Source organism: Meira miltonrushii (assembly GCF_003144205.1).
Source record: "Meira miltonrushii strain MCA 3882 unplaced genomic scaffold FA14scaffold_3, whole genome shotgun sequence".
Taxonomy (NCBI): Eukaryota; Fungi; Basidiomycota; class Exobasidiomycetes; order Exobasidiales; family Brachybasidiaceae; genus Meira; species Meira miltonrushii.
Genome location: NW_020289945.1, coordinates 728 through 25,667, shown reverse-complemented (window position 1 = coordinate 25,667; position 24,940 = coordinate 728). Strand labels below are relative to the sequence as shown.

At 32.6% G+C, this 24,940-nt stretch overlaps 8 protein-coding genes across 8 annotated transcripts; 4 read left to right on the top strand and 4 right to left on the bottom strand.

The window, feature by feature from the left end:
* The first annotated feature begins 828 nt into the window (after positions 1–828).
* On the top strand, positions 829–1,528 carry FA14DRAFT_161146 (uncharacterized protein). Its single transcript, XM_025498977.1, has one exon. It carries the CDS (start codon positions 872–874, stop codon positions 1,388–1,390), a length of 519 nt encoding a protein of 172 aa, XP_025353434.1. The 5' UTR covers positions 829–871; the 3' UTR covers positions 1,391–1,528.
* FA14DRAFT_123975 (general substrate transporter) lies at positions 1,518–3,200 on the bottom strand (the record flags this gene model as incomplete). Its single annotated transcript, XM_025496613.1, has 1 exon — positions 1,518–3,200. One exon carries the CDS (start codon positions 3,198–3,200, stop codon positions 1,518–1,520), a length of 1,683 nt encoding a protein of 560 aa, XP_025353433.1.
* A 383-nt stretch (positions 3,201–3,583) lies between these two features.
* Positions 3,584–4,962, bottom strand: FA14DRAFT_55850 (putative malate dehydrogenase). The gene has a single exon (XM_025502524.1). The coding sequence runs from the start codon at positions 4,877–4,879 to the stop codon at positions 3,806–3,808; it is 1,074 nt and encodes a 357-aa protein (XP_025353432.1). The 5' UTR covers positions 4,880–4,962; the 3' UTR covers positions 3,584–3,805.
* A 612-nt stretch (positions 4,963–5,574) lies between these two features.
* FA14DRAFT_116241 (glycoside hydrolase/deacetylase) lies at positions 5,575–6,552 on the top strand (the record flags this gene model as incomplete). Its single annotated transcript, XM_025496164.1, has 1 exon — positions 5,575–6,552. A coding segment is annotated over one exon (978 nt), but the record flags the coding sequence as incomplete, so codon positions are not given.
* A 1,300-nt stretch (positions 6,553–7,852) lies between these two features.
* On the top strand, positions 7,853–9,340 carry FA14DRAFT_114123 (subtilisin-like protein; the record flags this gene model as incomplete). Its single annotated transcript, XM_025496033.1, has 1 exon — positions 7,853–9,340. A coding segment is annotated over one exon (1,488 nt), but the record flags the coding sequence as incomplete, so codon positions are not given.
* Positions 9,341–9,399: 59 nt separating this feature from the next.
* Positions 9,400–10,026, bottom strand: FA14DRAFT_123581 (putative 1,4-benzoquinone reductase; the record flags this gene model as incomplete). Its single annotated transcript, XM_025496585.1, has 1 exon — positions 9,400–10,026. The coding sequence occupies one exon, from the start codon at positions 10,024–10,026 to the stop codon at positions 9,400–9,402; it is 627 nt and encodes a 208-aa protein (XP_025353429.1).
* Positions 10,027–10,398: 372 nt separating this feature from the next.
* Positions 10,399–13,044, bottom strand: FA14DRAFT_184996 (small oligopeptide transporter; the record flags this gene model as incomplete). The annotated part of the gene is made up of 2 exons (XM_025501420.1): positions 10,399–11,181; positions 11,247–13,044. The coding sequence occupies 2 exons, from the start codon at positions 13,042–13,044 to the stop codon at positions 10,559–10,561; spliced, it is 2,421 nt and encodes an 806-aa protein (XP_025353428.1). The 3' UTR covers positions 10,399–10,558.
* A 684-nt stretch (positions 13,045–13,728) lies between these two features.
* On the top strand, positions 13,729–17,396 carry FA14DRAFT_164780 (small oligopeptide transporter; the record flags this gene model as incomplete). The annotated part of the gene is made up of 4 exons (XM_025499911.1): positions 13,729–13,755; positions 14,915–17,003; positions 17,070–17,306; positions 17,329–17,396. The coding sequence occupies 4 exons, from the start codon at positions 13,729–13,731 to the stop codon at positions 17,394–17,396; spliced, it is 2,421 nt and encodes an 806-aa protein (XP_025353427.1).
* Positions 17,397–24,940: the final 7,544 nt, after the last annotated feature.

Here is a 24,940-nt window from a genome sequence, read left to right as displayed (position 1 = left end):
GTTGATCGGGATACGGGAATCATTTATATGCAATATCAAATAAGATTATCCCAATTTAAGCATTCGGAGAATAGAATAGAAGGCTTGATAGACTGCATAGAACCAAAAGGGTATACTTTTTCAGATGCATGTACACTTCTAACCCCGCTCGCGGGCCTTGTTTGACGCTAAACATGCATGTGTTTCCCTTTCCTTTTTGTTTCATTTGTTTGCGGGGAAAGATGGTTCTATATGAACGAGATGAGAGACTGTCGGGGAATTGGGAGTAGAGTCAACAATAAAGGCATCTATTTTAGCTTTTCTTTTTCATCTTTTGTAAGATCCGCAAGTACCCACAACGGTTTGAGAACATGCTCCCTCTCCAGGTAAAATCTTTAGAGGTTTCATGCATGCTTTCACGCTAAATCAATCTCTCATAAACTAATAACGCTTGCACCTTTCTCCAAACTTACATCTCTGTCGCTGATCACAAAGGCAATACGCTAATCCATGCATCTATAAGGTCATATGTTCTCATCAGTAGCCCTTCTTACACCATCCGGAGCGAAAGCTTCGGTGTGCGCCATAAATAATTTGTGGGGTGAATTAACGCTAGGATCATTTCGCTACTACTTGATCCCTACTTTGTCACAATTGTCGTCTGTTATAGCTTAAATCTTATTTCGCTCTAGCTTCAAGTTGAAAAGCAAAACAGGGTCTTGGCACACGGTACCACATTCTATTGAAAAGAATAGCCTATGGCAGAAAATAACAGTAGTTCTTAGATTGTCTATAAAAGAAGGCTTTTTTTGTGTCTACTCTACTTTCTTTTCTTTATAGCTCCCTTCTCTCCCTCTTCCTACTAAATCTCTTCACTCTTCTATCAACGAATATGAAATTCTTTACTACTGCTGCTCTTTTGGCTTTAGCCGTTGCTATCGTCAGCGCTGATGTTGCCACCGTCAAAGCTGACGTTGCTGCTATTGATTCAGCAGTGACCGATTTGAACAACAAATTAGCATCAAACAATATTAACTATTTCAGCGCTTTGGCTATTCACGACTCCGCTCAAGCATTAGACAAGAAAATTCAAACTGCTACAAGTGACGTAAATTCAAACACTGAAACCGTGACTGAATCTGATGCACAAGATATTATCAACACTTTGACAGGTACAGAAGTAAACGTTAAAACTGCAACCGATCGTTTGGTAACATTGAAACCTAAATTTGACTCTCTTGGCGTTTCAAATTTGGCAAAACAAGATATTGCTGCTTTATCAAAGGACACTGACGCTTTCGGAAAAGCTCTAGTCGCCGCTGCTCCTGCTGATTTGCAATCCAAGGCGCAATCTTTGGCTGATGAGTTCAACGCCGATTTGAAAAACGCTGCTACCGCTTACGGTGCCTAAGGGATGGTGTAATAGTGCTTTTCAAACTCATCCGAATTTCATCCTTCTACCACCTTTAAAACAATTTCGCAATAATATTCACCACATCTACCAAAGTTTTGTCTAGCTACAAAGAAGATCGTCGAGCTTAATCGGTAGTATCAGTGACAGTGTGACGTGTTGCGTCCTTCTTTTCCTTCTTTTCGTTGTATTCTTTGGCGTCTCCAGAGCCATCATTGGTTTGCAGCATATCTGGCATATTAGACAATCCATTTTCTGGAATAGCAACACGGGTGTGCATACCTCCGGCAGCAGGACGGTTTGACAACATTCCAATTTGCCACCAACGTTTTTCGAACAGTTGATCCATTTCTTCTAAGCTGACACCAGAAGTTTCTGGGATGAGTAAAAAGATGTATAAAGCTGCCAAAACTCCAATTACTGTCCAAAATGCAAACAAACCCCATTGATGCATTCCTTCGAGCATTGGTTGAAGTGCTCTACTACTGCCATATTGATTAGCAAAATGAATTGCCATGATTAAAGAAGTGGCCACTGCACGTAATTCTAGTTGCCAAATTTCCGTTCCGATAATATATTGAATAGAATTGAAACCCATTGCCCAGCCAACACCGCTAATAAAGACCATAACGATTGCACCAATCGAAGCACGTTCCTGGCCGGGAGATTCGTTTGCGCCTGTCTTTTGATCCACATCACCCAGAGAAGCGATATATACACACAGATATAGTGCGGCAAGCGTTTGTAGTCCGATACCAATGAAAACGGTTCTCTTTCTTCCCAGGATATCGATCAAAAAGAATGAACATGCCAACGCAGACAATAATTTCACCACTCCAAAGATGCAAGTTGTATAAAGGGATGCACCGGATTCCACCCCAACTAGGGTGAAGATCTTTTGGGCATAAATCGTCAAACTTCCTCCCCCACTCCATTGACCTAAGATTTGAATACCGAATCCAATAACAACGAGTTTGTATAAATTGCGCGATTTCGAGAACAATTCTTTAAACAGTGTAACGATATTTTTGCCATGTTTTGCTTGTGCTTCACGATGAACTTCGTCCATGATACCTTCCATTTCATCGCGGACGTATGGATGATCTCTAGGCATGTTTCTATACCAAGCCAATGTTTCCCATGCTTTTTCCGTTTCACCTTTCTTGGCCATAGCACGCGGTGATTCCCGAACGAGAAAACTTGCGAGGAAGAACAAGCCGGCATAAATAAAGTTAATCGAAACGGGAACTTTCCAAACCTTGTTGTCATAAGTACTGAAGTTTCTACTCGAACCAAGATTAGCACCGTATCCAATCACGATTCCTATATACACAGAAGCGGAATAAATGGACATTGCCAAACCACGAACGGTTCTAGGCGCAATTTCTGCCAAAAACGTTGGACAAACGACGGGAAAGCCACCGATTCCGATTCCAGCAATAAATCTGCCACCAAGAGTTTGACCGAGGTTACCATTTGATGTGATCCAGATTGCGGTACCCAAGATCCAAACCAAACAACAAGCTTGAATACTACGAATACGACCAATTTTATCCACTAAGATAAAAGTCAATAAAGAACCAGGAATGTTACCTAATTGAACCATACTAACGACGTTGGATTGTTGAGAAGAGCCTTCTTCGACATGAAATGCGTTTATCCATGCTTTGCTACTTGTCATACTACCTACTGTTCCTTCATCGCCACCTCGGCTTATTCCTAATAAACCAATAGCGGCAATAGCATAGAACAGTCGGAAATTGAGAGCCTCACTCGGCGTGCTCTTGAGATGTTGCAGCGGTCGCACCATGTTTACAGAGTGCGTGGGATGAAGAGGTAAAAGAGGAATGAATTCTTCGCTAGAGTTTTCCTCGTCCAGCGATTGTTTTGGGAGGAAAGTGTGACGAATTGGATTGGTGATGATCTTTTTATAGGCAGCAAGATTGCTCAGCGTTCTTTTGACATTATGCATTTTTACAACCTTTTTCCCCCGTTTAAGTTCTTGTGCGATATTTTCTTGCCATTGTGCTTTAATAGTTCTTCCGAGAATGGTGTGTTTAATGTAACATTTACCCTACCCGTTCCTACTGCCTTGCATGTGTTGTTGATGTGCCTCTTCCCATTGTTATGGTGGTGTGTTCCTACAGCAGCTGCACGAGTTTAATAATTTAGCGCCACACCATGCGCTCCCCATGGGGTCCGTTCAACGTGGGGTAAACGAAAAAAAGACACAAAGCATGAGCATTTCAAATGTGGCAACGATCCATTTTCTCCATCACGCTAGTACATCTAAGCGAATCCCCCACGGCTACAATAAATGAATGCTAATCATATCACATTGTCTTATTGTCCTCCTTTGCATGTCAACCTTTCTATTCTTCGGGTCAAGTCGGAAGCAATAAAGATCCCCAACAACTAAGACATTATTTCCAAATGTGGCATATTCACCTTATCTGCTTCCCCGTTCAAAGCTTCAATCTCTGCCATAGTCCATGGAATACCATCTTGTCTTCTTTTCTTTGCTTCTTCCGCTTCAATTTCGCCGGGAAAGTATATTCTTTCCGTTCCAGGCCGCTTTTCCGATCCAATCACCCTTTGATATAAATGATCAAGTCTCTCCTTGAATTCCTCTAAATCCATAAAGAGATCAGGCTTTATTGCAACGAGAAAATGGCCAACATTTGCAGGTTCTGTAGGATGATAAGGGTTTACCACATGTCCAGCAAATGCAGAACCAGATAAAACGCCCGAAAAAACGTCCATCATTATACTTAATGCGCTTCCTTTTGGTCCTCCCATCGGCAACATTGAGCCTTCTAGTGCCGCACTTGGATCCGTTGTTGGTTTTCCTTCTGCATCTATTGCCCAATCATCAGGTATAGTCTCATTTCTTCTCTTGGCTCGATAAATCTTTCCCCTTGCTGCGACGGAAGGTGCCATATCCAATACAAAGTCGATTCCGTTCTTTCCGCCTGGTGCACCACAGGCGATTGGGGAAACGCCCATAAGTTTGGTTCTTCCGCCCCAAACAGGTAAAGCAGGTGAAGAATTGGTAAAGACTAAACTCATATAGCCTGCCGCATTAGCCTGTCGAACAAAAGCAGCGCTCATGCCGAAATGATTAGAATGTTTGATAGAAGCCATACCAATTCCAAATGTATGCGCACTTTCAATGCATGCATTCATTCCTTTTGTTGCCGCTACAAAACCGAAACCATTCTTTGCATCAATTTGATGAACTACAGGCGTGATAGTTTTGGTTTCCATTTGTGCTTTTGGATCCAAAACACCTTGTCGTACACGTTCCATATACGATGGAATCCGATTTGCTCCGTGCGTATCTACTCCATGTAAATCTGCTTCGATTAAACAATGGGCAACGATTTGTGCATCTTCTACTGATGCTCCATTTCCACGTAAAACATTTTCTACAAATTGAATTGCAGAAGAGGCAGATACCCTTTTGACTTCTTGTTGTTGTGCAGACATGTTGAACGAATAAGGCAGAGAAGAAGAAGAAGAAGAAGAAAGATGCAAATCATCCTTTTAAAGTATTCTTAATTTCCCCCGCGTGGGGGGAGTCATGCGAGTCATATAGGAAGGCTATATACCCCAACGAAGTGTAGACTCACTCCGTCTCACACATGACCGCCCGCACCGCTGACTTACATAATAACTAGTTTGACTTCCTTTTGAACGCGCAATCCCGTGGCTCTTGGGCGTTTTTTCTCCGAATGAAACAAATTACGACACTCGGCTAGTGCACAGAAGAGGGCGTTGTGGCTTCGCGGTGCTAGAATTTACAAATTTCTGTTTTAGGCTTTAGACTAAGACTTAAGGAATACGGAATACCGGGTGAGTACATGCTATTCTCTTCTCGTCCATCCAAACATCAATTAGATGTACTGAGCAGTCAGTCAGAATCATCGAGGGTTGCATTGTTTGAGATAAGAATTGTAAAATGATGAAATAGGAGGTAAAATGATAAAGTAGGAGTCTTAATATGCGCATCAGTGTAATGTGACACTCTTCCACGGCGCCGTTGCGAACAAATGACCAGGGAAATTCTTTGATACTTCCAAATCAGAATGCCATAAATATAGTCTACCCTTTCATCATGTTCTCTTTTGTCCCTTATCCATCAAATCATGTTGGCTTTAAAGAGTTCATCAATTTGCCTTTTGGTTCTACTATCCTTGGTGAACGCCCGCCCAAGCGGAAAGGTCAAATTTGAAAGGAGACAAAAGAGCAATTATCCACCCCCATATTCACCTGCTGACCCAAAATACTTACCACAAGACTGGAAAGACGCTCTAGCATCAGCGCAAGCAGCAGGAAAGATTCCAGATATACCTTTATCGACAGTAGATAGTAATGGAAACACCCATTACCCTCCTGGCCCATCAGCACAAGACATTTGCAGTTGGACAACGACAAAATGCTATGGTCCAAACGATGTCAAACAAGCACCAGATAATACTTGGATCGTTGGCTTTGATGATGGCCCAACAAATGCTTCTCCTGATTTATACAATTTCTTGCAGTCCCAAAATCAAACCGCCGTTCATTTCATGATCGGAAGTAATGTTCAGTCGCTACCTTCTGCTGTCAAGCAAGCTCAAAGTCTTGGCCAGGAGTTTGCCGTTCATACTTGGTCACACAACATGATGACAACATTGAGCAACGAAGTCATCTTAGGAGAATTAGGTTGGACGATGCAAATCATTTATGATCTTACCGGTTATCTTTGCACTTCCTGGCGTCCGCCACTAGGTGATAATGATAATCGTGTTCGCGCAATTGCTGAAAATGTTTTTGGATTGAAAGCAGTCATGTGGAATGCAGAATGTAATGATTGGTGCTTAGATGGTCATGGTGGCAGCGAATGTCCTAATGAAAATCCGGGAAAAGATTATGGCAGTGTTGTTGCTGCCGTGGAAAAAGCGATTCAAAAACCCAAATCACCCGGAGTGATTTTATTGGAACACGAATTGACGGGCGAATCCGTTCAAATATTTAAAGATGCATTCCCGCAAATCAAAGCAGCAGGATGGAATACACAAACACTGTCTGTGGCTTTGGGTAAGGACTGGTATACAAACGCAAAGAATGGCACTACCCCGCCTATACCTGTCAAGGGAATGACAGTGAGCGAGAATACACCACCTCCCCCGCCCCCATCATCAGGTGCATCTGCTCCGTCATCGTCCACATCCTCTTCTACTGCACCCTCTAGTACAAACAAGACAACTACCAATGGAAATTCTACCGGAATTCCAAAAGGAAACAGTTTACATGCAAGCAGCGCTTCTTCCATTGTACCGTTGCTGTCGTGTGTTGGCCTGTCGGCAATTGGTGTATCAATGTACCTTTTCTGAGCCAGCCTTCTTATTGGACAATTTTGTATATTTTACCCACGATCACTAATTGACATATTGTGTACCTTGATTGAAAGAAAGACTGCTCTTTTGTAATATCCGCTATCATTCGATCATCGGCCAAGTATCCGTTTCATGAGTAAAAGGGACAATTAGTGTAACGATATAAAAGTCGAATTTGAAAGTTGAATGATTGTTTTAAGCTAATCCCCTTTTTAGCGTTTCTATGACTCCCGTTGGTCTCAATGAGAATATCGGCCCCGCACAGTTTTATAGAGTACAATTGAGGCTATAAAGCAGAGAATTGACCATTGACTCTATTATTTTCTTTTTGATTGTATAAACAATTACGCTAAAAGGGGCGCTACTCAAAATGCAACCGAAACACCATGCGGTATTCTTGTGTCAATTTTTGCCGTGATAAGCATGCAATACGCTAAACAACAAACAAACAATACTTGTTATACGTTCAGATCGCTTGTCAAACAGACGGGAAGGGCGGCTTCTATCATGCATTCTCTTTCTTCCCGCTTTAGTTGCATGCCGTGTGTGGTGTATAAGATCACGATCTTCTCACATTCAACCACAGACCCCACTCAATCAATGCAGCATGACGGCCAAACGACTCAGTACATGCAACTTTGCACGCTACTCTTATCACATTCGTTCCTAAAATGGCGGAATCGCACTTGGTAAAACAATTGAACGTTGTTTGACTTTCGACACATACAGATCAAACAAAATAAAGTGGGGTTTCAACCAGAAGTCCTTATAAAGACATGCTCAGACCTTTTTTTCTCACCTCATTCCTTCTCATTCATATCAAATCATAAATATGCTTCCTAAATCCATCTCTCTCAAACTTCTTGCCGCTTTAGCTATCTTGGCTTCTAGCATTTCTGCTGCACCAGCTGCTGCTTCAGGAAAAGTGCTAGGTGGTCCAGCCGTTATTCCTTCCGCTTACAGCTTGGCAGGTTTGGCAAATTTGGTCACCCCATTCACCTATACATTCCATTTACCTTCTCAAAATTATGCTGGTTTGGAATCATGGTTAGCTCAAAATTCCGAAACTTTTGCCGGTGTATTAACCACTGATCAATTACAACAATATGTTGCTCCAACTGATGATAATTTATCAGCCGTTCAAAATTATTTAAAATCAAATGGTTTCTCTGATTCACAAATTTCATACAACGTTTTCAAAAATCAAGTCACCGTTCAATCTACCGTAGGTCAAGCGGCTAAATTGTTCAATGCACAATTTTCAAATTACAACTTTGCCAATGGAGCTGTACCACGAACGAAGCAATACACCGTTCCAGCTGAAATTGCCAATGCGGTTGACTTTATCTCTCCTTTAACCTCCTTCCAACAAGTTCAAAAGGTATCGAGGGATCCTGTCAGAATCACTCGTGACCAAGAAGAAGAACTCTACAAAAGATCCGTCCCTTCCGCAGCAAATTGCAATACTGCAGGAGTTACTCCAACTTGTTTACGTCAATACTACGGAACGTATAATTATACTCCTACAGCTGTGAATGGCATTACGGACGTCTTTATTGCAGGTTTCATCGGTCAAAACTTTTCACCAACAGATTTATCTACTTTCTTGAAAAAGTACAGACCAGATGCTGCAAATGCAAACGTTGAAGTGATCAATCAAGCAGGTGCATTGAATATACCAGTTTCCCTATTGAGCGGTGCAGAAGCAATGTTGGACACGGAAACAATCGTCTCCGCCACTTATCCTCTCAAAGCAACTTTCTTCAATTACGGAAATCAATTAACACAAGGTGACATTTTTGAATTGGCTTTCACAGATATCATGAACAATTACGAAAAGTACGGCAAGCCAGGTGTTTATTCTGTTAGTTATGGTGCTGATGAAAATACAATTACTGCTCAAGAAGCTGCAGCTTTGTGCAAGACTGCCGCTGCACTTACAGCAATGGGCACAACAATCTTGATCGCTTCAGGAGATAATGGAGTTGGTGGTACGGACGGAGACACTTGCCCACCATTCGTTCCAACTTATCCATCCGGTTGCCCTTACGTATTGTCCGTTGGAGCACTTCAAGATTTCTCTCCAGAAGTGGCAGTTAACCCTTCTTTGGCCGGCTTCTATTCTGGAGCAGGTTATTCAAACTTATACGCTCAACCAGCTTATCAAAAGAGTGCCGTTGCCGCTTATGGTAATCCAGCAATTGCAGGTAACTATTATAATCGTTCTGGTCGCGCTTATCCCGATGTTTCCGCTCAAGGTTCGATGTATGTCATTCAATTTATGGACTTACCAGCAACTGTTGGAGGAACAAGTGCTTCAACACCAACATGGGCAAGTGTTATTGCTTTGATCAACGATTTAAGAAGAAAGGCAGGAAAGTCAAACGTTGGTTTCGTCAATGCTGCTTTGTACAAAGCTACAACCGGTCTAAAGGATATCACAAGTGGAAGCTCGTTAGGCTGTAAAAGTGCTCCAACTGCCGGTTTCCCTGTTACCAAGGGATGGGACCCATCTACCGGACTAGGTTCTCCGCTCTTTGATCAACTCAGATCTGTATTTGGTGTTTAGCATGTGTCATGTCGCTTTTCTCTTTATTTGGAATGTCATTAAAATTGAATTTATATACACTAAGCGGAAGATCCTTTGACATAAGTTGAAACAACCTTGGCAAAATATTCACCTTGCTTCTCAGCAACGGAAAGATCGAGTGGATCGGGTTGAAGTTGACCTTGACCACCAGCAACGGTTCCTGCACCGTAAGCGGAGGAGCCAACGATTTTGTCAACGTTTTGTTGTGCTTCGCTGTGCTGGTATCCATAAGGTACAAAGATGATACCATGATGAACAAAGAATGGGAGTGTTGTTAAAGCAGTCGTTTCCAAACCACCGTGTTGAGAAGCAGTAGATGTGAAAATAGTTGCGAATTTGCCTACCAAAGCGCCTGAAGCCCAAAGTCCACCTGTACGGTCAAAGAAGGCGGAAACTTGAGCTGGAGCACGGCCATAACGTGTTGGGAAACCAAAGATGAAACCATCAAATTGTTTGAGATCATCTGGAGTGACTTCAGGGTAGTTTTTGATAGGTTCCTTGTTTGCATACATCTTTTGTAAAACTTCATCAGGTAGAGTTTCAGTGATTTGGAAAACCTTGTATTCCACATTGGCAGCTTTGACACCGGCAATGACTGATTCGCTCAATTTGGCCACATGACCATAAGTGGAGTAAAGGATGATGGCAATCTTTGCGGATGACATTTTGGAGGTTGACAAGGTTGATGTGGTTGTTTGTTCGGCCTTTGATGTGTTTGTTGGTTCAGACGTTTGATCTTGTTGCTTTGATGGGAAGCAGCTCAAGAATGGTTTCAAACAAGCGGACATGGAGTGGTGGTGGTGGAAAAGAAAGACATGGAATGTTCTGAATGACAGGCAATTTATATATGCATACACTTGTATGATAATATCCACATCATATTCGGACTTAATAAGTCTTATCCTGGCTCGACAGTTTGACAATTTTAATGGAACACTAGCGCACTGCGCTATGCTTAAACGCACGCACAGACTTAAACGCGCCGCTCCGCTTACAGTAGTAGTAGTACTGTAGTTAAGGCCGAAATGAAAAATATCTACGTCATTAAAGTTTGATTCAAACGATCACATCATACATACATTCTTGGTAAAAGATTTGTGAAGATCAACAATTGAGCGTAAATAAAGACGATCGTGAGAGGAAAAGTAATCGAAAAGAAAAGAAAAGAGAAGAAAAGCCAATCTGGCTCACACACCTTCACGACCAAGTAGCAGGTCCGAACTTTTGACCTTCAGGAAGCGTATCGCGAATTGCAGTTCCAGTAAGATCCATGGTGTTTTGAGAGGCTGTGTTACCCCACCAAGCTGGAAAAGCGATATCATGAAGTTGAAGAGCACAAAAGATAAAAATAATCGATAGTGCTAAACCGACGTCCAAACCGGCAGAGAGAATGTAATTGTACTGCATCCACCAACTTCTCCAACGGTTTCTGATCCATTTGTTAAAGATGAAACCTACCAATCCCCATGAGAGATAATTAAGCGGAGTAGCCGGAGGAATCAATCCGATCCCAGAGAATATGATTGGTGCATTCAAGAAACGAATTGATGATTTTGGCCAATGTCTTGCTGCTAAATAAAGAATGATTGGTAAAATGAATCCTGGAATGAAGAATAGCAATAAATGGCTATAAATTGCACCTGGTGAGAAGATACGTCTTGGTCCAATGGCGCCCCAAATGACGCTGGCATTGAAGAAAACTTTTGCATTTGGGCATGAGAAATGGTCTTTTTGATGACGAGTACAAACTTGATCAATATTTTCTAAAGCCCAATTTACCACACCAACTTGCGTCAAGGCAGAAATTGCAGTAGCAATAGCTAAAGAAAGAATAGAATAGCTTTTCAGTGTTAAACTCAATTTCTTATAGAAACAAACAACTCACTTTGCGCCATAAAGGTTACACGAGGTGGTATTTTCATGTAGTGGCCCATTTTCATATCTGAAGCAAATCCTAAGCCTTGATTCATGGCCATATAGCCGTAAGCCTTGAACAACATCATAGCCATAGGACGTCCTGGCTGCATGTATCCAATGATGAATTCAGTAAACACATTAAGTCCAATCCATATGTTTGTCGTCGCTGCAATAATGCCTACTGGGACAAAGAAGATCCAGCCTATTGCGAGGCAAAAGATAAAGCTGTACCAGGATAAATGGGTGGCCCAACCGACAGAGATACCCATTCCCATCCCAAAGGTAACTGCTAGCACGATCAAATACCACCAAAATGGAACAGACTTATATTTTGCCATTAAGCGAGCATGGATATCGTCCTGATCAATTTCTCCTAACTTCTTGATCCTTATCCATATATCTTTACCGTGAAAGAGAGCAGTATGAATGATGACCGCAGTGATAGATGCAAATGAAAGACCATAGGTCAATGCAAATGTGGTTGAAAGGAAAATTGGCGAGTATTCTTTGTATTTTTCTTCGACAAATGTATGCGTGATCGGATCAAGGATCATTGATACATTATACGTATTTGCAGTATTATCGTATGCACCTGAGTCGGAGATAGGCAAATAATTGGCGTATCCATAATTCGTATAGTGCAAAGCCGGAGTTAAGATCCAAACGAATAATATCAATCCAATCAACGTATTACCGATTGCATGCCAAGGTGCAATAAGTGGACTGAAATTGAATCCTGAAATTTGACCCCAATCGAACGTTAAACACATTGGCATGATGGAAATTCCAGTTGCACCACCAAACAATTGGTTTATAAGAACATTTTGTGGCTTTATCCAAGTTACCCAAGCAAAGATACTTAGAAAGGGTGCAATGTATCCAGGAAACCAAAACCAAACAAAAGATCCGATCATAACGTATGTAAAGAATCGATACTTGTTAATACTCCAGCCAAAAGTTTTACTTGGATCAGGTGCGGGATGGTCGTGTAGCGCTGTGAATAATGCCGTATTGATTAAATTTCCAGGCCAAATCATTGCAGCCGGTTGAACCAAAAAGCTATGGAACATTCCTGCAAATCCAAATCCAAGCATCATATTACTCATCGTCATCATTATCTCGAATGCAGGACCAAAGTCTTGTTTGTAGAAAGCACGTTGAGCAATAATGATATCAACCGCGTAAGCTGCACCACCTGAAAATGTTGCATTTGCCATGATCACTGTGATTGCATGCTCCTTTTTCGAATATGGGCCAGGGTTGAGGTAGAAATCATGTCCTAAAACGGAAAATCGACCCTCAGGAAGCCATCTTGCCCATGCACAGCCGATAGGGAAGACGACAACTTGAGCGACATATGAGCTGATCACGATGTATGGGTTTCGCATACTAAGTAGTGCATTGCAGCCTGAGCCAATGATAGCAAATAGTAAGCCTAGAACCCATGCACGAATTGTGTTGACATGACCGCCACTGTCGTAGTTCAGCACAGCCGCTCTGACTTCAGGATACGGGCTGTTATCAAGTAATTCTTCTGCAATGTGAATACGATCTTTTACCTCGTCTGTATCAATTTCCAACTCATCGGGAAGATTTGGATCCCAAGCAAGATTTTGCCTTTTCAACTTTTCCAAGTATTCCAATGCTTTTTGAGCTGCCATTGTTTCTTCATCGGTAACAGAAGATACTTTCTTGTCTTGTGAAGAAGCTTCCTCATCAATTATTTCAGCTTTAGCCTCTTTTTTGTAGTCCGTTGGAGGATTCATAGTGAAAGATGATAGTTGAGAGTAGGGCGATTGAGGGGAAAAGGATATTCAGGGGGGTTCAGGATTAAAATCAGGGCTATTTATGAAGTTTGGCCAGGATGAGAAAACATGAAATTAATTTTTACTTCATTTACGAATGCCGTCAAAGTTCCACAGTTCTTGTGCCTAGAAAGCGGAGCCGATATTACGCTGTCTATGTATGGTATATTTTTATTATTCTTGATATTTAGGAAGATTGAAGAGAAATTCAGTGAATTGATAAGTGTTAGGAGATTCTTCGCTCGGAGGCCGCGTTTTCTCATTATATTGCCAGCTGTCATCAGAGGAAGAGACACAGAAAGTCTGTACCCCTTTTCAACTAATTTCTGTTGATCAAGTATGGTATAGAAAATAAGGCAGTAGTCGAAAAAAGTCAGGATAGTATAAATCGATGATAATATAATGTAGTGTAAGTAGTTTATATCATAAATCATCATTACGAATAACTGAAGCCATGCTAATTATCGAAATGATCATACTTCTCCCAGGCGAGTAATCAGCCAATAAACGCAATCTAGAAATAAGAGAAACACAAACGATATGATTTTGGTGTACTCACCAACTATGAATAAGGGCCTGTTAAAACGATGAGCCAACAGAATCCCAGATGAGGTAATTTAGTAAAACTTCTTTATGTAGGGTAACATGCTGATGCACGACACCGGACTTGGCGTAACTTTTTTGTAATCATACTTACGCTATTGATAAAGTGACTTATTCTGGCTTGCTTATGTAATTAAAAAGTTTGTCTTTGTTAAAAGAGTTTTATTGGTTGCCAAATAATTTTCTTACCGGTTACTCAGTAAACAATATCACAAGAGGACCTTACGCCACCTAGGCAGAAATACAAGAAGCAAGTATGTATACGATCTGTCAGAAAGTTATTGAGTTTAAGAGCTCTTATCGATACCGGTATAGTGGGTAAAGTGTCTTCAAGTCGGATATCTACAGCACGGCGGCTATTTTGCAGAATGCTTGAAGCTTTAGTTTACGCCAAAAATGAGTTTATTGAATGGATTTGTCTATCAGAGTCTAGGCCACGAAAGGTAATCCGCTGCTCTCTTAGCCTTACTTTATACCACACGCCGAAATTACCTGCGTGCTGCCGAAGTCACATTGTGTTATCTTTTTTTTTCCACATGGTCTTACGCTAGCGGAGTTTGATTAAATCTTAAAAAGAATCATCCTTCCGCCGGTAAAATGCCTCACGTTCTATGGAACCGCGGTAAAGACGCAAACATTCCCGATTCAAATAACGCTACTACCTCTTTTCAATTTCAAATAAGTTTATCTTGTGGTACTTTTCTCTTATCTGACCCCGCACTGTCAGAAGGCATATCTGCATGGCACTCTTCTTTTTGATGCATATACAGCGTTGAAAAATTAACCCCCTTATCTTCTTTTCTCGCAAGATACCACTTGGAAATTTAGCCGAAAAAGAAAACCATTTTATCCGTTTGGTACATTCTACTCGCGTGATTTCAGAGATAATGACAAGCTTTCTCAGAAAAGACTGATAGGATGCAGTTATCTTTCAACTTCAACGAAACACATGGTACTAACCTTTGTACCTGACATTAACCAATTGCCACTCGGCAAAAATACCGCCACTTTAATATACAAAGGCATCTGGTCAGCATACTTTTGAAGTAGAAAAGTAATCAAAGTACGAAGGCAGGAACAGAGGCCTGATTTAAGCAAGTCGATCAAGAATTTCATATAAAATTAGAGTGTTTCCTTAACCCAACCTCATTTTCCTACAACACACCCTACTTCTACTTTTTCTCCTAAAAGAAAATCAAACAAGATGGTGACGGAGGATGCGATCGAGAAAAAGTACGCTGCTGAAGACTCGCCTTCAGAAGAAAAGGCTTCTATCAGTTCTAACAATGAGGCTTTAGCACCTCTTGCTGACGAGGCTTTAGCCCATCTATCAAAGATGAAAAAGCAAGCGAATCATTGGGACCCAAACTTGCCCGATGAAGTAGAAGATGAGCTTGACGAAGCTCTCCATACCACCGATGTCAAAGCTCAAATCCATATTGCTGAAGAATTATTAGAAAATTCTCCATACCCCGAAGTTCGCGCTGCCGTTCTCAATTATGATGACGGTGCACATTGCAACACGATTCGTGCTTGGGTTCTAGGAATGATTTTTGCCACTCTCGGTTCAGGATTAAATTGTTTATTCAGTCTACGTGATCCATATATTGTCATTACCTCTTACGTTGCACAAGTTGTTTCTTTCCCTATCGGTTTGGCTTGGGCAAAATTTTTACCCGAGTGTAAATTCACTATATTTGGCAAAACGATATGTTTAAATCCTGGAAAGTTTACCATGAAAGAACACACGATTATCGTCATTATGGCAAACGCAACTTTCGCTAGTGGGGCTGCTTACGGTACCGATATCATCACCGCTCAACGTGCATTTTATAATCAAAGATACGGATGGCCATTTGAAATCTTCGTGACAATGACTACTATGGCAATGGGTTTCGGTATGGCTGGTATCTTTAACCGTTTCCTCGTTCAGCCTGCAGCAATGATCTGGCCATCCAATTTGATCAATACCGCTATGATGTCTGCATTGCATGATCATTCGGCACCCGATCCAGCAAAAACCAATGGTTGGAAGATCGGTAGATACCGCTTGTTCACATACACAATGATTGCCTCTTTCTGTTGGTATTGGTTCCCGGGTTATATCACTCCTTTCTTGAGTGTGTTTGCATTTGTCACTTGGATCAGACCCCAAAATCCCGTAATCAATCAACTTTTTGGAGGTATTTCCGGTCTTTCGCTCATCCCTATCACATTCGATTGGACACAAATCTCTGGTTTCAACTATAGTCCTCTTATTTCACCATGGCACGCAATCGCAAATACTTTGATCGGTATGGTTTCATTCTACTGGATCCTCGCGATCGGTCTACATTACTCGAACTATGGTTATGCAAAGTACTTGCCAATGTCTGACTCTAATTCGTACGACAACACTGGTAACCCGTACAACGTGACTCGAATCCTTCACGCAGGAACGCAAACATTAGATCTTGCCGAATATAAAACTTACTCGCCATTGTTTTTATCTACAACATTTACGATCTCGTACGGTCTATCGTTTGCTTCCATCCTTGCCGTTCTCGTTCACACGTACCTTTTCCACGGCACAGAATTATGGCAAAGGTTCAAAAAGTGGAACGATTTAGAAGAAGATGTTCATGCAAAGTTAATGGCAAAATATAAAACTGTTCCATTCTGGTGGTACGCTGTCTTGTTGGTTGCCACCATTGCCGTTGCTCTCGCAATGATTCTTTATTACCCGACAAATTTGTCCTGGTGGGCTTTCTTTGTCAGTTTGATTTTAGCATTAATTTTCTTTATGCCAATTGCAATTATCCAAGCAACAACAAACATCGGTATCGGTCTCAACGTCTTGACAGAATTCATGGTGGGCTACATTCAACCCGGTAGACCTATGGCTATGATGCTTTTCAAGGCATACGGTTATATGGCTTTATATCAAGGAATCGGATTCGCATCAGACATGAAATTAGGCCATTACATGAAAGTCCCACCAAGAGTGACATTCTCAGCGCAAGTTATTGCATGCGTTTGGTCAGCAGTCGTTCAAGTTTCAGTTTTGAACTGGTCATTGGGTTCGATTTCGGATATTTGTACACAACAACAAAAGTATCACTTTTCTTGCCCCAACGGCCGTGTATTTTACACAGCCTCTGTTGTATGGGGATTGGTAGGGCCACAAAGAATCTTTTCGCCAGGTCAATTATACAATGGGATGCTGTACTTCTTTATCCCGGGCTTGCTTGTACCGATCGTAATTTACATGGCAGCACGTCGTTGGCCAAGATCTTCGATTCGATTCTTAAACGGACCAATTCTTTTTGGAGGAGCAGGTGAGTATAGAGTCAGAATGATTTTGGTGTGAGTAGAGACTGACAGTAAACAATTGCTTTTATCAGGGCTTATTCCTCCTGCAACTCCTTTGAATTATTTGGCCTGGGGAATGGTCGGATTCGTGTTTAACAAGTTTATTAGGACCAGGTTCCGTGGTTGGTGGATGCAGTACAATTACATCTTCTCGGCCGGGCTGGATGTTGGGTTGGCGTTGAGTACGATTGTGTTGTTCTGTGCGCTGGAGTTAACGAATATTAACTTCCCGAATTATTGGGGAGACAATTCGACGACGGGAGCGCTCAGTACGATGGATTACCAGGATAGTGCGGTGCAAGCTGTCGTTGCAAAAGGGCAGCACTTTGGGCCTGCGGTGTGGTAGTTATGTTGAATGAGATGTGTTTGAAGAGAATGAAAAGCGTGGAAAGTTGAAAAGATTTTTGAAAAGCGTGTGTGAAAAGTGAGAAATATCAACGTGACATTGGTGAGTTGATGGAATTTGAATTTGCAAGGGCTGAGATAGGGATGAGAGGAAAAAGAGGCAAGACAAACGAGAAGTGACGTTTTGCTGGTATGAATCACGTGTGAAGTGTGAATGATTATTAATTGACATGTTAATACAAGTTAGTAAACCCTAATAGCCAGAAGTTAGAATAGATGAAATACTTTATACCGTTATCTCGTTTCTCAACATTCTTTATTCTATATCAGAAGATGAAATCACGCACTTTGATCATTAGGTAAAGTCATTCCTAAAATATCACTCAAACAAATTTATAAAGCGTTTAGCTGTTATACCGGAAAAGAACGATCAAGGTAACCTACTAGAAGTTAGAATGGATAAACCACTTTATACCGTTATCTCGTTTCTCAACATTCTAGGTAGCGATCAATCGAAAGACTATATATATATATACTAAGTTATACGGTTAATACTAAACTATATTTATACTTTATACCTATTTCGATAATCGATACCTAATAATTAAAGTATATATTTTCATCTTCTAGTATAGAATAAAGAATATTAAGAATCGTTTATCGAAATAGGTATAAAGTATAAATATAGCTTATTTATTAACCGTATAATTTAGTATATATATATAGTCTTTCGATTGATCGCTACCTGTAAGACTAATTTTTCGGCTAAGTATAGTAAAACTACTACGGTCAAGCTTTTAGCCCTCTTAGGTGAAATATAACTAAATTTAGTTTAGATATATAAGTAAGTTAGTAAACCTTAATATAAGAAAATAACTTTTTAGCTTAGAACTATTAATAAAAAAAAGGTAGTTAGACCTTTATTTATTAGTTAAAGTTAAAAAGATTAGAACATTTTTTATGATAGAATTTATTATTATTATTATTAAATTTTAAATAAAAGATTTTTAATAATCTTTAATATAATAAAAAATTATTTTAAATAAAATATTATTAATGAAATATAAATTTTCTTTAAAAAAAGAAAAATTATATTAAATCTGAAAAAAGTAAACCTTCTTAAAATATTTATTAAGCCTTAAGATAGTGACTTATTATCGTACTTAGGTTTTATAAGTAAAAGTAAAAGATTTAAAATATACTCTTTAATAAAGATACTTATTAGATATACTTTATATAATAATTTAATCTTTTTCTTATTTAACTACTTTAAAAATATTATTAAAGGTATAATATCTTATAAAAATAATTAAAAGATTATAAATATTAAATATTTAAGTTATAAGTTTAATATATTCGATAAGATTAAAGTCTATAATAAGATCTAATTAATCGAATTTAATAGTATTATTTCTTATATTAGCCTAAATATTAAATATAAATACTTAGATATTATATATATATTTTACCTATTTTCTTTACCTTAATTTATAATTATCTATCTATTATAAAATAGTACCTAGAGATAGTAAAATATAATATATATATTATATTAGTCTAGCTCTTTAAAAGAATTATAATTAAAATTAAAGCGATATAGTAATACTCTCTTATATATACTTAGAGGTAATTAATTATATAATCTTTAATAGGTAATACTATAATATATATAGTAGCTAGCCTTTTAAAAATACTAATACGATTTTATTATTAGCTAAATTACTAGTAAATTAAAATTATATCGTATTTCATTATAAAGATAGATTCTCTTATATTTAATTTAAAAATTTAAGAAATAAATATATAAGACTAGATCTTCTTAACTTTATATTTTAAAGTAAAAAGATAGTATAAGTTTTATAACTTATCTAATATAATATTATTCCTATAATAGTTTTATAGATAATCTAATATTTTTTATAGAGCTTAAACTATATAATAATAATCTTAATGATCTTTAATAGTATAACTTAATACTATAAATAACTATATTTAAATAATAGTAAATAAAAATTATTTATTATAAAGAATTAATCTAGAAAAGCTATAAAATAAATTTAAGCTACTAGATATATTAATCTTAATATTTAAAATAAATATATTATAGTTAATAATAAAGATAGTCTTAAGAAAAGCTTATATTAGCTTTTAAAAGTCGATTAACTTTCTTTTTTATCCTCTACTAGTATCTATAATAGTTCTAATATAAATAGAAATAATAATTATTCTTTATTTATATCTATAAATATTAAAATAGAATAAATCGAAATTAATCTTAATTATAATATAATAAAAACTATAAAAGATTCTTTAATAGAAGAAAGTAATAGTTAATCTTTATTTATATCTATAACTATTAAAATAGAATAAATTAAAAAACTTTAATAATAAAAAAAGAAAGGTTATAAAAGATAATCTTATATTCTATAAGACTATAAAAAGTATATATAAGCTTAATTTTAACTTATATTTAAACTCTAATATTAAAAAAAATAAAAATAAATAAAATAAAGAATAAATATTAAAATTATTAAAGATAAAAGAAAATAATTAAGATTATCTAGCTTTAAAGATAAACTATTATTATTTTATATATTTTAAAAAAAGTAATAGAGAACTTAAAAAGCTTAAATAAATTAAATTAGCTATTAATATAGATTATAAAGATTTAAAGATTAAATACCTTCTTATTATTATTAATAAATAAGTATTATATATTAAGATCTATAGAATATTTAGTTTTAAAGATAAAATAAAATATAATAGCTTTTAAGATATTTTCGATTATTTTTTCTATTATAAAGATTTTATCTTTTATTTATAAAAAATAATCTATTTAATAATATATTTAATTTAATTATCTTTTTAAAATAGATAAACTCTTTTATTATTTTTTTATCTTAGATTTATATAATTTATAATAAATAAAATATATATTTTTTACTAAAATTATAGATCTTTATATTATAGCTTTTTAATATATAATACTTATAAAAAATATTTCTTAGAATATATAATTATTTTAAAGTTTTTTAAAAGTAAGTTATTAATTATTAATATAATTATTTAAATTTAAGATATTAATAATTAAAATTAATTTATAAATATATATAATATCTTTATTAATAATAATAATATAGATATTAGTTATAAGATTTATTTCGATAAAAAAAGAGTAAAATAAGATTATATATTAAATTAAGAAAAATTTTAATTTCTATTAAAAAAGATAAAAAGAATTATAATAATATAATTTTTTATAATAGAAAAAAAATAAAGATAAATTATAATAAAATTTCTAATTATAATTTAATAGTTTATTTAATTAAAAACTTATTATTAATATTAAGATATAAAGTTTTTAAATTTTATTTTAACTATAAAAATAATTTTAATTAAATAATAATTAGATTATATATATAATTTTTATTATAAAATATATAAAAATATAATATATATCTATTTCTTAAAAGATCTTAAAAAGTTTTTAAATTATATAAAATATCTTTCTATTAATATTCTTTTATTATTATATAAGATATATATTCTTTTAAAGAATATAAGATAATTAAAAATAAAAAATATTAAAAGAGTTAATAAGATTAAACTAAATATATAAAGATATTATAAATATCTTTTTCTCTTTTATAGTTTTATAAAAAAATATAATCTTAAAAAAAAATATATTAAAGACTTTTTAAATAATTTTAAACTTATAAAATTTTATATTTTTATAATTTATATTAATAAAAAGAAATTATAATCGATAATTAAATTTATTAATAATTTATTATTATTATTAAAAATTAAAATTTTATTTATAATTAAAAGAATATTAAATATATAAAAAAAGATAATTAGACTTATATTTAATTTTAATTTAAAAGTTATAATAATCGAAAAATCTTTAAAAGTAAGAAAGATAATTTTAATTATAGATTTTATTTTTTTTATAAAATATTAAAATATCTAATCTTATTATTAATAATAAAAAAAATAATTTTAATAATTATTAAAAATATTTATATAATTAAAACTTAAAATAATTTAAAAATATAATTAAAGAAATAAATAATTATATTAATATATATTAATATAAATTAATAATTTTTATTTTTATATAAATAATATATTTAAAATTAATATTATAGAAAAAATTATAATTAAATATATTAAAAAAATAGATTTTTAAAATTATATTATTTAGATTTTTATTTAAATAAGAAAATATATAATTATATAGATAATCTAATAATAGATCTTTTAGCTTTTTCTAATATAAAAGAAATAAATAATATATTAATTAATATTATAATCTTTTTTAATAACTTTTAAAAATTTATATATTATAATCGATTAAATTTTATAAAAAATAAATATTTAAATAATTATTTTTAATAAAATAAATTAATTAAATAAGTTAAAGATTATAATCTTACTATTTATTATTTTATTAATATTAAAGATTATTTTCTTTAATAATATAAAATAGATATATCTTTTTAAAAAAGATTAAATTAAAAGATTTATATCTATTTTAAATAAGATATTTACTCTAATAAAAGATAATAATATAATTAATATAATTTATAAGATATATAATATAACTTATTTATTAGATCGATCTTTCTATCTTTTTAATTATATAAGATATAATAATAAACTTAAAAATAAAAAAATTATAATTAAATTAATAATAATAATAAGTTATAAAAAGAATATTATATTTTTTATATATAAATATAGAGTAAAATATAAAATATCTATTAGATCGATTTCTTTAAAAAATAATATTAAAATAAAAATAGTTTTTATTTTTCTAAAATTATTATTTATTAAATATCTATTATTAATTAAGAAAATTAAGATTCTTTTATTTTATATAATATAAACTATTAGAATTATTAAAATATTATAATAGAAAAATAAAATAAAAAACTTTTTTATTAATATTATAAAGAATAATATAAATTTTCTAAAATATCTTATCTTAATAATTAATATATATTAAGATAAAAAATTAGATATAATTATTTTTTATTTTATTATAATTAATTTAAAGAAATAAAAAAAGAAATTTAAAAAAACTTATAATAGAATAGATTAAAGATATAAAGATATAAAACTTTTAAAGATTTTATTTTTAATAAATATTATCTAATAGTAATATTCTTTTATTTTAAAGGTTATATAATTATTTTTTATAATTATAAATTAATTAATAATATAAAAGTAATTAAAGATAATAATATACTATCTTTTTTATTTAAAATAAATAGATCTTTTAAATAGAATATAGAGATAGATATTATACTTTATAAAATCTTTATTTTTATTAATTAATAAATTTAAATTAAATAATATATATAATCTTTTTTATTATTAATAATATTAAATCGATATAAATACTTTTAAAATATTTATTATAAATAATAAAATAAATTTTAAATAATATTAATATCTATTAAATTATAATTTATATCTATAAAAAAAATAAAAATCTAAATAAAATTATTTTAATAAATTTTAATTAATTTATTTATTAAAATAAAAGATCTATATTTTATTATTATAATTATATATATATATATATATTAATTAATTAAAATTAAAGTTTTATATATTAAATTAGATTAATTTAAATATTTATATAAAAGAAAAAAAAATTAAGAGAAATAAAAATTTTTAAAATTATAATTCTATCTTTATTTATTAAGTTTTTATTAAAAATATTAATTAAGATAAAATTTATAACTTATATATTTAATATTTATTAATTTTTTATTTTAAAAAATATAATATTATCTAGATTTATTTAAATCTTTATATTAATCTATATATTATTATATAAATATAATTTAAGTTTTATAAAATATCTTTATCTCTTTTAATTAAAAAGATAATTATTTAAGATAATAATATAAATCTAATATTTTATTTTATTATTTTATTTTAATTTATAGATAAATATTTTATATATTAATCTATTTATAGAAATAATATCTTTTTTAAATCTTAATTAAAAGTTTAAAGATAAAAATCGATTTATAAAGTTATTATATATTTATATTAAAAAGTAAATAGAAAGCTTATTTTATAGATATAAGATAATTAAAAAATAGTTATTCTTATATATTTTAATTTATATCTAAAATAATTATAAAGATATTTTATTTAAATTTATATTTTTATTAGTTTAATTTTTTATATTATTATTTATAATATTAATAAAATTATTATTAATATTATAGTTTAAACTAATTTATAATTATAAATATATATTAAATAATTTTAAAAAATAAATTATAAATAAGTTTATATATAATCTAATTATTTAAAAGATTTTAATTTTTATTTTTATTAATTATAAGATATTATTTAGTTTTTTCTATAATAAAAGATTATTAGTAGATTCTTTTAAAATTTAAGATTAGATTAAATAAATCTTTAATATATATAAAATATCTTTTAATTTATATATATATCTATTAATCGATATACTATTAGCTTTAAAATTATAATTATAAGTTAAATTATACTTTTTTTTTCTTAGTCTAATTCTTTTCTAATATCTATTATTATATATCTTTCTTTATATTTTTTTTTATTTTTTTTTCTACTATCGAAGATATTATTTAACCTTTATTCTTTCTTATTACTTTTTATTCTTTTATAAGATTATCTTTAAAATCTTCTAATTAATTAGAATTATCTTATTTATCTATATTTTTCTTTTTTTATAAATAATATAATTATATAAATATATTATTTTTTTAAAAGAGTAAAAAAAAGATAAAGAAACTTTTTTAAAAAATAAAACTTATAAAATAAAAAGATCGAGAGGTTTACTATTAAAAATAAAAGATTAATTATATATTATTTTATATTTATTTTTTAATTAATATCTTTTTTTAAAGTAAAATTATATAGTTATATCTTTAAACCTTTTTTAAGATTTATTATATAATATACTTATATAATAAATATTAATAAAGTTAAATAATATATTAATAAATACTTTAAAACTAGAATATATTAGTTTAATTATACTCGATTATTTATTTTTAGATAATAAGGTTTTAAATATTAGTATTATATATATTAGAGATATTTAAAAGATATTTTTATAAAGAGATAGAATAAATAGATTAATAGTTATAAGATCTTTAATAAATAAACTTATAAAACTTATATTAAAGAAAGAGATTAATAATATTAGAAATTCTTAATATTTAGATATTCTTTCTTATATATTATTTTATTAAAGAGGTTATACTAGCTAACCTATAAAGAAGAATATAAAGAAAGATAGTAATCTTATAAGGTTTATAAATAAGAATTTATCTTTCTTTATTATATATTTAAATTCTTTAAATATAATATATAATATAGATATTATCGATAGATTAGATAATAAAAATAAGATATACTAAAATATTAAATAGTCTAAAGAATTAAACTAAAAAAGATTAAAGATATAAATATATCTATAATATTTAGATTTATAAAATTACTATTAAATAGAAATATAATAAGATTAATATTAAACTTTAATATT

Bases quoted from the DNA above. Each gene is read 5' to 3' on its own strand.
- FA14DRAFT_161146 (XM_025498977.1), top strand. From the start codon at position 872: ATGAAATTCTTTACTACTGCTGCTCTTTTGGCTTTAGCCGTTGCTATC.
- FA14DRAFT_55850 (XM_025502524.1), bottom strand. From the start codon at position 4,879: ATGTCTGCACAACAACAAGAAGTCAAAAGGGTATCTGCCTCTTCTGCA.